The 15,436-nt window shown below is 42.5% G+C and overlaps 1 protein-coding gene across 1 annotated transcript in view; it reads left to right on the top strand.

Annotated features, from left to right (window-relative positions):
* BCL7A (BAF chromatin remodeling complex subunit BCL7A) overlaps positions 1 to 14,861 on the top strand; it is a 158,760-nt gene extending 143,899 nt beyond the window's left edge. The window contains exons 5-6 of the mRNA XM_069619594.1: positions 8,222 to 8,340; positions 9,637 to 14,861. Of these exons, the coding sequence (XP_069475695.1) occupies positions 8,222 to 8,340; positions 9,637 to 9,708 (191 nt within the window). The 3' untranslated portion in view covers positions 9,709 to 14,861. The remainder of the gene's footprint in view (positions 1 to 8,221; positions 8,341 to 9,636) is intronic.
* Positions 14,862 to 15,436: the final 575 nt, after the last annotated feature.

Raw genomic sequence — 15,436 nt, forward strand, 5'->3', positions numbered from 1 at the left:
CACACAGTTATACTAGGTGAGTAAAACCTAAGGATGCAATATTCAGTTAGAGGTGCTTTTGAGATCCGTGAACCACAGATAGAGACTCAGTAACTCTTGTAACTTATTTTTGGATGGCACACAGCTAACACAAGGTAAGTAAAACCCTCATACTTTTTTAACCTCACAATGAAGGGAAAAGTAAAACTCAATGTTACACTTTACTGAATGACTCAGTTATTCTAGGTAGGCAACAACCTAATATAGACTTATTCTGTACAGGCTACAGCAAGTCAGGGGAACCAAAACCCAGTTGGGGGACATCCGCACAATTCACCTCAAAGGACTAATCTGGTGAAACCAACACTTTACTTTTGGGAAGAGGCACAATATAACCACAGGGGAGTAAAATACCTTCACATCTACTTTCTATTAGAATGGCAAAACAGTTTCTAAGGAAGAAAAGATGTTAACCATACTTTGAGAATAGTGCATCACACATTCAAGATGAGTAAGAACTTTAACTGTTCACTCTTAGAATTACAGTTACCAACCAACTCTTTACAAGTAAGTAACTTTTAAACACTTATTTTCTTTTCTAGGCAAAAGTACCAATCCCTTAAAAGTGTTTCCCTTATTCTTGGAGCAGGAGTGTTCTCAGTGGCAGGAGGTGGGGTCAGTAGGACTAGTGACCAACAGGCAGTGTCCGGATAAGTGCTTTAGTAGCAAAAGTCAAAGTTCCTTAGGAAAACTGGGCAAATGGGTGAGTACTCTACTTTAGTGGTAGAAGAGGGTCCAGGGGCTTCGCAGAAGATACCCGAGCAGGATTCTTGCAGTGGGACTGAGTGAGAGGCCTGCCCATCACAGAAAACACCCCACAGCTACACAGAAATCCTAACAGGCTTAAGGTACGTACATACGCAAGCGAACACAGTACCTCAGCATTGAAGAAGATTTTGCAGCAGGAGGACTACAGGGGTTTGCAGCCAAATACCTGGTCAGTGGATTCCTTGTCGTGGTGACTGAAAACAAGACCTCAGAAGGAACTTTGCAGCAGGGATTGATGAAGAAGGCTCTAGGCAAGGTTTCCCTTGTGGCTGAATGCGGTTCTGCAGATTTGGCGCCTTTTCACGGAGCACAGAAGAATACAGAAAATCGCGGTTGTATTCTCATCATTACAAAGGTCCAGCACTCTGTTGGGACTTTTCAGACTCGATTCGTGTCTCTGGAGATCCACCAGGTTGCCACAAAGTTTCAGTGAGATTCGAAATTCAGAAGACCGTGCACCGCACAGTGGCTGGAGGTCCCATGGTATTGGGATATTGCAACAACGCAAGGTCGCAGCAACGCGTGGGATGGCTCAAAATGCAGGTCTCCTTGAGTCTAGTGGGTCTCACCAGACTCTGGGTCAGGGTCGTCGTTTACGGAGTCCCCAGGTCGATTGGAAGAAAGGGCTACAGCAGACTCCGGTTACACAGCAGGCTCTCCGGTCGCTGGAAATAGTTTCAGCCGCTTTTCCTTCATCCTCTTTGGTTTCGGTTCCAGTGGTCGACTTTTCTTCAGCTTCCAGGATTTATCAGGAATTACAACACAAACTCTGCATTCTCTCCCTGCATTTTACAAGAAGGGTGGTCTGGTTGTCCAATCAGGACAGCCAACCCCCCCACTGGGATTTGTCCCCATTCAAGCAAGGCGTAAAACAAAGGGCTTGGGAGATTTGGACTCCTCCCTCGCTTCCTGCCCTCGCAGACACTGGAGCCTGGGCGGGGAGTTCAGGGGACTCCCGCCGAAGACAAAAATCGCACAAAGGAATTTCCTGCCCTGGATGTCAGGGGAAGGAACAGAAAACGACGAGAAACACTCAAATGGCAAAAAAAAGAAGACCGGGCCATTTTGGTAGAATGAGCACCCTTAGGTGCCTGTACTGCAGCTGTGAACACAGCACACGGTAAAGCTGCACCAACTTAATATCGGTATCACTGCCGCCAGCCATTGAAGGTAAGCTTGTCCCTGTAACAGAATTGTTACAGTTTTAATGTGAAAGGGGATACATTGGGCCTCATTACGGATGAGGTGGAACGGGTTAACGGGCTCTGCTAAAGGAGGCGGGCCCGTTAAACCCGTTCCGCCTCATTACAAGCTCCCCTCGCGGGACCCGGTAAGTAACGCCTGGTCAAACCAGGCATCCTTACCGGGTCCCGCGAGGGGAAGAGGGAACAAACGGGCCACTCCTAATCGGCCTGTTTGCACCCTCTCCCATTCCCATTGAGCCCTACGGGGGCTCAATGGGAATGGGGAAGGTCCGGGCCTGGGTTCCTGGAGGGAGGAATTACCGGGCCCTCCAAACTCAGAATGGCCCGTAATTCCCCATTCTGGGAACCCGAACCCGATTTCGGTGGCAGCCATGCCGCCAATAGCGGCATGGCTACTGCCAGTCGTAATGAGGCCCATTGTATCTCCCCAGCACTCCACATTAGGTGGGGTGTGCTGGCTTCACAGAATAAAATGTAAAAGGGATCCAAAGATTCTTTCTACCCTTGGGGACTGTAGTTCACCCAAGGTTAGAAAAAGAAAGTTTAAAAGGGGAGCCCCTAGAGCAGCCCAGCAACAAAAGGCACTTATTGCCAATAAGTTGTTAAAGAGGATAGCTTTAAAAAGACACTATAGAGAGTCAGAAAAATGACACCCATAAAAAGAGTTAAAGATTCTGTGAGTGTGGAAAAAGGTTCCCACTCTGAGGTATTAAGGAAAAATATCCCACTAATAAAGCAAAAAGTTCTGGGGTTGACCCAGGTCAGGAAGATTTATGAGTTCTGTGAAAATCTTAACTAACAGATACGATCCCTGGGCTTGAAGCTGAGGACAAGTCTTGCAGTCCTGTTCTGGATAAGTTGTAAAGGTCGAAGAGTAGAGGCAGGACAATTTGGAAAGAGGCTGTTGCAATAGTCCAGCCTAAGGAGGACCAGAGCTCTGGAGACAATGCGCTTCTGGAGGAAAGTGAGAAAAGGAAGAATACCTCTGAGGAGGTGCAGCTGATAGTTTGACTTCTTAGAGATGTCGGAGATGTGAGGAGATCAGGAGAGGGTGGTGTCAAATATGACACTAAGGTTCTTAGCCTCACAGGAGGGAGCAGGAAGAGGGCCCAGAGTGGGCAGCCAGAGAGAGCGAGGAAAGGAGGGAGCAGGTGTCCCAATGAGGAGGATCTTAGTCTTACGGGCAGCAAGGCAGAGATCATTGTCAGCACACCATTCCTGCATTGTGGCCAGACAGTCTGGTATGAGAGAAGAAGCCGAAGTGTCTAAGGGGAGCATGGAAGTGAGCAGAGTGTCATCCGCATAATATTCATAATATTGAAAATTGGAGCAGAAAGTAGCGATGCAGTGGGAAAGAGATGCCAGGTAGTGGTTGAAGAGCCAGATAGGGTGGTTAGACCCCTAGGGAACACCACAAGTAGAGAGAGAAGAAAGGAAAGACGCCAGTTGGACCTGAGAGGGTCGGTCGGTGAGAAAGGAGGTCAACCAGGCCAGGGTCTGATCAGTAATACCAAGGTTGTCGTGGAGGCGATTGAGTAGGATGGCATGGTTGACTGCGTCAAAAGCAGAGGATGGATCGAGGAGAATGAGGACAAAAGGGAGATTAGATTCCAGAATGGAGAGCAAGTCTACACAGGGGTTTAGGAGAGCAGTTTCTGTGCTTCGGACTGGTGGTCATGGAGGCAACCAACAGATTCAGTATGCAGATTAAGCTGGGAGATGACCAGCTAGTCTCCCTATCTCCCCTATAATTGGTATCCAGCTTCGTAATTTCTGATTTGGAAAAAGCAAAGCTGGTAGGCCAGAGACTAGGCACACACACACACAAACTAGGCTTTTTAAAATATGGCTACACCATGGGATCTATTTGGCACTGGAGTGTAGCATGATTTCAACTAGAATGGTGTTGGTTAAAGTGGCGTTAAGATTTGAGTGTGAATCTCGGTGGCATCTAACAACTCGGCCGAACCTTTCAAAATCTGCACCTGCTGTATAACCACCACTCGTATGTAAACATCAATAAAAACATATTTTCAACAAACAAAAAGACTATTAGTGCTATCTGCTTAGAATCGTATGTGATTTCCCTGCCTCCCTGCAGAGCAGACGGACAGTACAATAAATAGACAGTATTGCATTACACAGCCCTCACGCCAGAAAAAGAAGCAATCTGAGGACCTTTAAAAAGCAAATGTTATACTCTGAGCCATCCACTAGATGGCAGACTATACAAAGAATGATGCAAGCTTCATAAAGACTATTTCTGGTTAGTAATATTTGTCTTTTAGATATGCAAACCCCACAATCCACTCCTTTTTATCACTGGATCATTATGAATTAAACTAGATAGGGGTTCTATAAACAGATCAAATAACAATAGGAGATTTTATTGTATTCATCATTTATTTAGCGCCCTTTTCCCATTTGTATGGCCTCAATGCGCTTTGTGGTTGGAACGCCCTTGGTAACCGCAGTCAATGTGCACAAGGTTATAAGAGTTTAAATTAAAGATGCTTGTGTGCATTTTTGCCGGGTTAGGACTTAGGTTGGCTGGCTAGGTTCCAGTAAGCAACCCGGAGGTCAGGCACTTGGATGGGTGCTGTAGGTGGTTTACGGTATACAGTTCTAGTGCTGAAGATTCAGTGCATGCCCAGGTAGACCTAATTTGTTTTTCATTGGTTGTCGCTGCATACTAATGGCAGAGGTGTTGAGGCACGTCAGGGGTTTCAATGTGGATGGCTATGTGTGCTGCTAGACCGGAATAGCATAGTCCTAGCTGCATTCTAGGGTGCATGGATGGGTGGATGTGCCTGTTGCCTGTGTCCACAGACGTTGAGTAAGGTAAATGTACCGTACACTTTGCTGGAGTTCGACTGCAGTGTTCTTTTTCTTGGTCCAGTACGATTGGCTTGTCTCGCTTTTCGTGGTCTCCCTGTAACGAAAGTCTGAGCAGTGGGAGAGGGTCCGGAGGGATGACGGGCGGGGGTGAAGGGAGCATGATAGTTTGCTACGGTGTGCCTATGCCAATGCTGTCGTCATCTGTGGGGTATTGGCGGATAGGAGTGTTGTGTTTGGGTCTGCGTTTCTGTGCGCCTATCGAGAGTGGGGTGGAGGTTTTCAAGAGGAGGGAGAGAAAAGCCAGGTTTTGAGGGCCTTTCTGAATGCCAGGTGATTGTCAATATTGCAAATGTGCAGGGGTAGGGAGACCCAGATGCTCGGCGCTTGGACGGAGAAAGAGGATCCGCCAAGTCTGGAGGAGTTGTACTGTGGGACTACTAGGAGAGATGCAGTGCCAGATCTGAGATTCCGTGAGGGGTGGTAGCGGGTGACTTTGTCTTGAAAGAATTCCGGCCCTCTGTTGTGGATGGCCCAGTGGGTGATGCACATGGCTTTAAAGGTAGTGCGTCAGCCGATGGGGAGCCACTGGAGGACACTTGGTGTAGGGCTGATGTGTTCTTTGGGCGGTAGGTTAATGAGCAGGCGGGCTTCCGGGTTTTGGATTCTTTGCAGTTTCCTTAAATGTAACCCTGGTGCACCTAGGTAAAGGCCGTCTGCGTAGTCTAAGCGGGAGAGGATGGTGGCGATGGCAGAGAAACACTGAGGACAGGTGAGGTAATGGAAGATACGCCTTAGGATGCGTAGGTGGGAGAAGCTGGTTCTGGAAACTGAGTTGACTTGTTGGGAGAGGGATGCCTCTGTGTCCAGTGTGCATCGAGGTTTTCACCGAGGTGGAGGTTGCAGGTGGGGGAGAGGGGAGCTAGGGATTGCAGCCAGGGAATAGGTTGGGGGATGAGCCATGTTTTCCCACTGACAAGGATTTCGGTTTTCCCAGGGTGGAGGATGAGGTGGGTCGTCGTCATCCAGTAGTCAAAATATCCGAGAGGCATGACAGATCTGGATGGTTGGGTCCTGGCGATTTTGGAATTTTAAGGATGATCTGCATGTCGTCTGCGCAGTTGTAGTAGGTAAGATTGTGGGAGCAGATGAGTGCGGGCAGAGGGCTTAGATGTTGAAGAGCAGGGGGAGATGGGGATGCTCCTTGTGGGACCCATTTTGTTTCTGGTCTTGAGGTGGAGGTGAACAGTTGGAAGGGCAGGATTTGTGAACAATTAGAGAATAAAGAGGAGATCCAAGAGAGGGTTGTGTTTTTGCTTCCTAATGAGTGTAGCCTGTCTAGGAGAATGGTATGATCGATGGTATCGAAGGCGGCAGAGAGGGGAAGGAGGAGTACAGCACAGCCTTCTGCATCAGCACTTTTTAGTGTGTGGCATGGTATCTAATCGGTGGGAAGGGTACATGGAATTGTGTCTGAGTAGAGGGGACATGTCCAACCGCGGTACCACACTAGATGTGTACTTAGCTGGCATTGGGCAGCTGGTCAGGGTATTAGGAGGGGTTTTGGGGCACTTAGATAGAGGGAGGGTGCACCTAAAAGGGGATCCCAAAGTAGGACATAGTATCTCCTATATTTGGGACAACTGGATAGAGGGAGGGAAGCCTAAATGGGCATATAACAGTAGTCAGTAAAAAGCAGTAGCGCCTAGTTCTGGGACACCTGGATAGCAGGTCAAATGTCTAAATTGGGATACAACAGCAGACAGTAAAATACAGTAGCACCTATTTTTGGGACACCTGGATAGCGCCTTAAAGGGCCTACAAAAGTGGAACAGTAAAATCAAGTAGCACCTAGGCTTGAGATATCTGGAGAGTGGAAGAAATACCCAAATGGGGATACCAGAGTAGACAGTAAAATACAGTAGCACCTAGATTTTGGACACCTGGATAGTGGGAGCGCCTAAATGGGGTTGCAGCAGTAGACCGTAAAATACAGTAGCACCTATTTGTGGGACTCCTGGATAGCGGGAGAACCGCCTAAATGGGGATGCCACAGTAGGCCTAGTTGCGAGATATGGTTGACTAACAGTCTACCTAGATGTGAGCTATGGTTCAGTGATGGTTGGCCTAGGTGTTGGATGTGGCTAACATTTGAATGTGCAACTGACTACAGGCTTTTAGATAATATAATAGGATAATAAAATGGATAGGACCATGTAATGGTGAGCAGTAATTGCTGCTTTCGCTGCCTTGACCTCGCCTACCTGTCAGTCGCTGCTGGTTGACGGCTGCAGACACCACAGACCAACACGGTCTGGAGCTGCTTCTTCTTCAGGAGCTGTCATTTGCCTCTGGGTCCTTAGCCGAGGGCTGTCTAAAATATAGCACAGGTCTCTGAGGCACAGGGTCCTCATTCTTCACTACCACGGACAGCTGGCCCAATCACTGCACAGGGGGCAGGCTCGCCTGAAGCCAAAAGCTAAAATAGTGGACATCCCTATCTTGTGCCCCGTTTGATTGGAAATACAGCTGAAGTAACACCATTCACTGATACTTGAGCATCCGCCTTCTTGTATAGCGCATAAAAAGTAGGGCCACATCCAGTCCCATGTAGAACTTGCCGCAAATACAGCCAACTAATGCTATCAAATGCCTTTTTCGCATCAATGCTCAAAGCTGCACAGGCCTCTGCAGACGATTTACGCAAGCATAATATATTAATTGGTTGCCCTCTGTTATCTGAACTATTACTCCCCTCTAAGAACCCGGTCTGTTTTTTATTAATTAAATTAGGGAGAACTGTGCCTAACCTTCTGGTGTAGATTATAGCCATTAGTTTAATGTCTACATTCAACAGAGATATTGGCCTATAATTTGCAAAGTCTGTATGACTTCTCTGTAGTATGGGTATTAGCATCATTAAAGCAAATTGCATTTAGGGAGCAACAGCGTGTCGTCTCATTATGTTTATATATATATATACTTTTAATGATTGACAAAAGTTCTCGACTAGATGTTTAATAGAATTCTATGGGTAGACCATTAGGTCCAAGACTTTCTTCCTCCTTCGTGAAATCCATGGATTCTATTATTCCTTCTGAGGGTGTTTCCTTTTCTAGAAGTTCTGATTCACTTATCGTCATCCTGGGATATCAGTGCCTTGTATACATTCCGCTATTTCCTGTTCTGCTATTTTTTCTGAAGAGTACAGCTTTTCGTAATAAGTCACAAACGCCATAATTTTTTCTCCCTATAACATTCCCTTCAGTTAACTATATGATTTCTCTTCATTACATCTGTGTCCTTGTTGTGTGAAAGGTAATATTGTTTTTTGCTTTTGATGATGGTATTAAAATAGTCACAATTATTTTTAGATACTTCAGGACAGAATTCACAGTCTTCGGTGGAAAGTTCAATGAACTGTTCGGAAAAGACAGAAATTACATCTGTTGGAGACAAAAATGTACATACAGAGGCATCAAAAAACTCTCAGGTAGGTCATGGTCATTCATAGTTTAAAAACAAGATGGGGTAGTATGAGTAAAAAAGTGATATCACATGATAGCTGTGATGTTGCTTATTTTGCAGAAGGAGATGCTGAGTTGATAGGTGTTAATACATGCCCACAGATATTTCATAATGTAACGAAGAGTTATTAGTTTGACTAAATTGATGTGCCATATTAAAAAGAGACGGCTTATAAATGAGAAGGAAAAATAAACACTCCTTGGGGGAAAAACTGCTTATGTTCAGGAGGCCACTTTCTTAGTTTGTGTTTGACAAACTACATAGTAAAAAGTCGCAATGTGTTGAGTGACAGCAATACTTGGATATTAAGATTTCACAAATCACAGGAACTCTTGAGAGAATATCAAGACCATCACCCATCCATAACTCAATTCTAAATAGAACTAGCAACACATTGCACTGATAAATGACCAGATTAGTGAATTGTCCAATATGCACAGTTTTTGATTCTTTTCATGACCTATTTTGGGTCTAAACGCATGCTACTCCTCATGGATCCCAGCAACCATTATCACTCACCATTATGTTACCTTTTTGTTGTGACCTATATCTGTCTGTTCTGTTCTCTGACATGCCCCTCTTTGGCAGTTCCCTCTTTTCCCATATGTCCCTCTCACCCTACAGACCACAGCCTGTTTTACACCCTGGTTGGGGTCACAGTTCGCCCAAACGGACAAGGTTTGTTTCGGTGTGTTAAAGCCACTATGATGGTGATGTGTGCAGTATAAAAGCCAATTAACATAACACATACAAGAATGCATTTAAAGTTAGAGGGGGTGTAGGTAAGACACAGTTGGGAGTAACGGAATAGAGGTGAGTTTTATGTTACTCTTCACTATTCCCATGGAATTCTTAGAATGATCATATTGATGAAAAAGCAAAAGCCTCCACAACTCACAAATTTAGCTTCTGATATGTTGAGAAGGATATGAGTCGTGGTCAAAACTGGATACTGCCATGGATGCAATCTTTGAAATAGATCAAAACCAGGATGTAGAGTGAGCTGCACTCTAAGGCAAAGACCTTTCATGTGATTTGACTGCATCAGGAGCCAGTATCTACAGTGTAAGCGCCTCAGACCTTTAAGGCATGCTCCAATGAGCAGGCTGGCGTGTACCCAACAGCACTTCAAGTCGCATTGTCATCTTTGCGAGATTTGGAGACCAGTGATAGCCAAACTACTACAATACCATTAATGTAGCACATTTAAATTCCATATATCAAAAACTGACTGTATTCTTTTTTTCCCCCTCCCATAAAGGATTGTGAAGGAGTGCCCCCTTCCAAAAAGATGAAAGCAGATGCTTCTCAACAGAACGTGGAGGACAACTAGACTTGGCGATTGCAGGTTTTCTGGTCGCTTTTTAAATGTAAGGTACCTCAATGGGCTTCAATACAGAAGAACCTTACTGAAACCTCGTCCTGGACAAGGACGGAACTTTTAAACGCGTCTAAATACCAAGCAAGCATCCACGAAAATCTTGAAAGATGTGACTTATAAGACACTGAGAACTGTTCCTGTGAAATAAACCTTCAGATCTTTTAAGTTACAGTCTTTAAAAATGGTTGGAGGAATCAACTCAGGAGGGTCTGTGCACTGTTTCTAACTCAATTTTACATTCGTGTTGCTGCTGTATTTTTTTTTTTATTTCTATATTTAACAATGTAAGATATTTAAAGATGGTACAGGTCATTTTATTGGCTTACATGTGAAATGTCATTGTTCTGGGACACTTCGTATGCTTTGTTTTTATTTTGTGTGCCTTGTTTTATGAAATCATTGCTAACGTTTTACAGTTGTTTTGCAGTCATCTCCTTTGCAGAGTGCCCACGTTTGTATAGAGCAAAGAAGCATGTTGCATTTTCCCATTTATTCATTCCCATATGTAGCAACAATGGGTGCCCGTTCAGCCATTTTCACACCTAGATAATGTCTACTTCATTTAATTTTTACACTAGGGTGTTTGAGATCTCTTAACTGCATAGCATTAGTCAATGGTAAATGTGTCCTCCAAACAGATGTATTATTTTTTTGAAAACTTTATCTGGAGTTTTACTGTGGGCGCAATGCTTTTGCAGTGGTGCACATCGGAGTAGGCGTGTCTCAGGCCATGACATTGTTTGGTTCTGCCTGAAAATGAGAGATTTTAATCATTTTAGAAATGTTTTTTAATTAGAATATTCATTAAAAAAGGGATTGTTGCCATTAGAGCATGCTGATATGCCCCCTTCCACAATCAAGCAATCGGAGACGCGATCTTTGCTGTTTCCTTTCTATAATTACAACTGATGGATACAAACCTCCTTCATGCTGTCTTCTGTACGTTTTGGCTATTATTTTCATTCTTAGTAGAATTATTGAATCTAATGTATGAGGTTGGAGGTGCAATTTCAGTGTTCTCTACATTATCTGTAGAGATGTGTGATCATTTTTGTGTTAGATTCAATTAAAATATAAGGCTAGTGTTCCTATTTAGTCTTTACTATTATCGAGAGAGTAGAAGGGTAGTGTAATTGAAGCTCCAAATATCACGGATATTGAAAAGGTTGAACAAGATGTGTAATATTTATATATAGGAAAAAAACAAACGTACGAAGTACGATGCAAATGCACTCCTCCACCATCACATGGCACATACTTGCAAGAATGCAGTCTTCGTGGCACGAAAATAATTCCTTTATTTATGGGTGCCTCAGCAGGGACTTATAATGTGGGATAGCTCCTAGCCCGTTCATTTTTATACTAGATTTTTAACTGTATGCATTCTCCATGTGTGAAAATGGCTTCGGTTCCAATTGCTATTTTATCCGATGCTACAGCATTCATGCTTCGGATGCTTGGATAAAACAAAACAGTGCTGCTGTTTCTTAGGCTATACATAATTATGAAAACACGAAGAACATGCTGCTTTAAGCTTCATAGCCTTTTCCACTCTACAGACATCCATATGCTCAATAGTAAACATTGGGGTCCTAGGATAGATATTTTATTATTTGCCAAAAGTTGTTACACAAATCAGTTGAAAACATTCTCCATAGTATTTATCACATACATAAATCTGATATACAAATTGATCATCAAAGACCAAGTTACTAAATAAAATAATGTGTGAGCAATCTCATGTTTTAGGTTAGAAAGGGACTAACTGGTAAATAATATTTTACAATGATGTATAATTTTGGCCAAAGCGGACAATCTCTGGGGAATGCTAGGATTTGGGTGTTCATAAATATGTTTTACCTATTCCTTCATAGTGCTGGTTTACATGTCACCTTTTTGAGTGTGGGTGGACAAGCGGATAAAAATGCATAGTTCAGTTTGAAGCACTGCTTATAGAACTCAAATGCAGACCTATCATGATTTGAAAAGCTCTGAAGCGATATGTTTATTGGAAGACATACAAATTCTCAGAGGAATGTTGCAAAACGGATACTGATATCTTGTTTTTCCAAGCTTGTATTTACTTCACTATGAAAGTATTCACTGGCTTCCAGGTATATATAATATATACACTGAATGTTTCTAAATGAAGACTAATGTTGGCCTTGCGAGACAATTTGAGAATTGATAGATACAATACAAATAGCAACTGATTCTGGTAGGAATAGCAATCGCTATATTGCTGATAATGACCCATTTCCAGCATATGTAATATAGTCTTACGTTGAAGAGGCTGTTTAACAGTAAGTGATTTTTTTCTATAGGACAGACTTTTCTTCTTTCACTAAAATTTCTTCTGCATACCTTCCCCTCAGGCATTGATACAAAACCACTTTATTCTCTTCAAAGCAGCTTAAAAAAATCACCCAGTTTTTTTAATGAAACTCCCATCTTTGTTGAATTCATTTTCTGCCCTTTGTCACATTTAGTGGATGTGAGAAAGTTTCACGTTTCTCTGTTGCGTCTACAGAACCTGCCTCTCTTTTGTGGAGGCTTATTTTGTACATTTCCCCCTGCCTCTACCCCCAAAATATAATCTGCTGTAAATAACCTTTACGGGCTGCCTATTATTTGGCAAATGTGTACCGGTCTGCTCATTTTCAGTTTCCCTAGTGCATGACCCTGGCAACCACTGTTAACTTTGGATAGACATAGCTGACTCCCTAACCTTCACATACATTTAAAATGACCTTAAGTTCATATTTATGCCCAAGTAGATCATTAGGGTACTTTAGAATGTGCAAAAGGCCAATGTGAGTTTTCACTAGCAGTCCTTGTTTAAATGCAAATTAGTGGCACTACAGAGAGTGACAAATATTAAATAAACTTAAGTGACCTCCTAGTCAAAAAGTAGTTGGGTATTACCTCCATATTAAAGACAGTTTTTAATTGTGCGATCTTCTCTTTGCCAACTACATTTCAAATCCAAGGTACAATTATTTGTATGTACAGAAAAAATAAAGTTGCCTGCAGTGCTCCTTGGCAATAGTTGGTGTAAGGGAAAGAAAGAACTGGCTGCTCACTAAATCTTTAGGGCTCAAAACCTAGTAGGTTTTCTGTGCATCTTTCCCACATTTCTGAGAACAATGTACATGCAGTGCTAGGAAACGTATGTACATCTATATCATAAATGATCATGTTTTGATATCTTAAACTCCTGTTGGAGGCTGAGGTGGCCAGGATTAAACAAACCTAGATTGGATGCCAACATGCAGCAGACCACTGTATACTTCGTTTTTGCTAATAAACCATTTGTAATTAGAATCTTCAAAAGGAATTGAACTGACAGCACATTTATTGGTTAAGGGTTTCCTGCTCCTCCTTTTCTTGGCGGTAAAGCATTTGAGATACATTTCTTGGTGCACTGACTGTGGGACGGTTCATGCCAAGACCTTTGTATGTTTTCTCTTAGTTTGACTTTAAACAACAGTTGTGTTTCTCAGCCAAAGTCATCCTGTTAAAAATAATGGCTGGTTGTGTCAGTGGTCCTAGATTCCGGAAATTGATGCTGTAACAGTGAACATGTTTTTATTTCATGCACACTGTGTAGGATTAGGTCATTGATCGATCATTGGACATGCCCTCCTCATTTTATGGTGAAGAATATTCAGCCAAAAGAGTGAGGATACATTTTCATCATGTATTGGGGTCTGTGTCACAAGAATTGTGTTTGTATGTTAAAATGCATTCTGACTGAGGCTTCCTGACGCTATCCCGTAAAAGCATAACGTTTGAAACTTCATTAGGGATGCACATTTTGTTAGGTACCCACACAGTGGAGGTTGTGAATGATTAAGCTGTACATTTCGCACTGTGTAGATGCCACTTTTGATAGGTAGATCTTTCTACTGACCACTGTATATGAACACTTCGGAACACTTTTAGTTTGATACTTCCACACGTTTCTTTGGTGTGGAAAGTCTTTTTATAGACGTGGACGCCTGTACTTTAAAAAGAAGAGTTAATACTGTAGTCTCGTTAAAATACCTCAAAACCAATTTTTGAATATGTGTAAAATCATTGCGGACACTAACAGGTTTACCTGAAATGGCTTCTACATTACTTTTCCATGGCCTTGGTGCTGTTGTGTATATTATTGTGTCTTTCTATAGAAATCGGCACAAGCTCAGCAACGAGGACAATTTTCTTGAAAACATTGAAACAAAACTTCTTTCATAAGCTTAGTTTAAATTATTTTTTTCCACCACAGCTTATTTTTCCACATGCCTATCACAATGTACAATAACAGGTTTGAGATGTTTAAACCAGTCAGTGCCAGCCTTTACACGCGGGGCTATTGGGTTATTAACCATAATCTAGATAGAGGAAATCCAGAATTCTTGTTAAGGCTCATCAGCCTTATATTTGAAGTGCCTGACTGCGGTAGTGGGGCCGTGGATGTAATTAAAGACATTCCTGCATGGAAGCAAATGTTTGCATTTAGCAGCGCTCTAGATGTGAATCAATTATAAATGTTGAGACTTGTTAGAAGTGGCTGAAATGTATTGCAAACGCTGTTTCATTATTTTGCAATAAAAGCATACCAGTGCTTCCTTGCTACATTCTCAATGTTGTGGTTCACATACAAATAAAGAGTTGCAAGCAAACTAAGTGGTGAAGTTGCAGAAAATGGGTTTAGGCCTTCCGAATAATGGATTTACTCAGCCAATCATTTTATAGTAGAACTAAAGTATTCCTTGGAATTTGTACACCTAGGAATAAAATAGTTCATAAACATTCCAAAAAGTGCTGGCACTTATGACAGAATCAACAAGGCAGTATACTTTTTTGTTTATGATGGTAATGTTACGCAAACGTTGTCATGATTTGGAATGTTCTTTGTATCTTTTGACCTGTTAGAAGGTATCTTGTATTTTGTTTTTGCAAAATCTAATTGTTTTCCACTTTAAGGTTTATTTGTGTGTTGTACAGCAGAATGTTTTTTTTTTGTTCACTTATTTATTCCATTAGTAGGTATGGTTTGTACAATGTACAATGGTTCCATTTCAAAAAATAATAATTAAAAAAAATGAATCACAACTTGACACGTGTGATGCGTTTCTTCTTTATAGGGTTGCTCTGTTGTAAAGGGCAGCTATTCAATGATGTACTATTCTGTGACCAACACGTTTGTTTGTGGCTGTGCTTGATGGTGGTGAGCTTACATGATTGGCATGTTAGCAGGTTGTTTCCTAATTGTCCAAAAATGCCGTAGAAGAAGCTTGGAAAAGTAACAGGAACAGTTTGAGAACCAGACATGAATTTGGTTGTTATTTTACAGATCTACAAGCTCCAATACTTTTTAAAATGAAGACATTTCTACTAGAGATGATGTATCTTATTTAATAGTTTTTTTATTTAACTGGATGCAGAAACCTTCAAACTACTTCCCAAGGGTCCTTGGAACAATGGAGCATGACTGTAAAGGTGGCATTGGGAGTTGCTGGGACTGGGAGTAAAGTCCCAAGTGTATGTAGATTTTGAGGGTTTGTGATTCTGGCGCAGGACAATTTGGCATGACCCTTTGGACACTAGGCATTTTGGCGAGGCACGTTGGCCGCAGATGCCCATTTGGCACGCCCTGCTGGGCGCTGGGACTTGGCCGCAGTGCAGTGTGGTC

This window comes from Ambystoma mexicanum, chromosome 10 (assembly GCF_040938575.1).
Source record: "Ambystoma mexicanum isolate Mex_15411 chromosome 10, UKY_AmexF1_1, whole genome shotgun sequence".
Classification (NCBI taxonomy): domain Eukaryota; kingdom Metazoa; phylum Chordata; class Amphibia; order Caudata; family Ambystomatidae; genus Ambystoma; species Ambystoma mexicanum.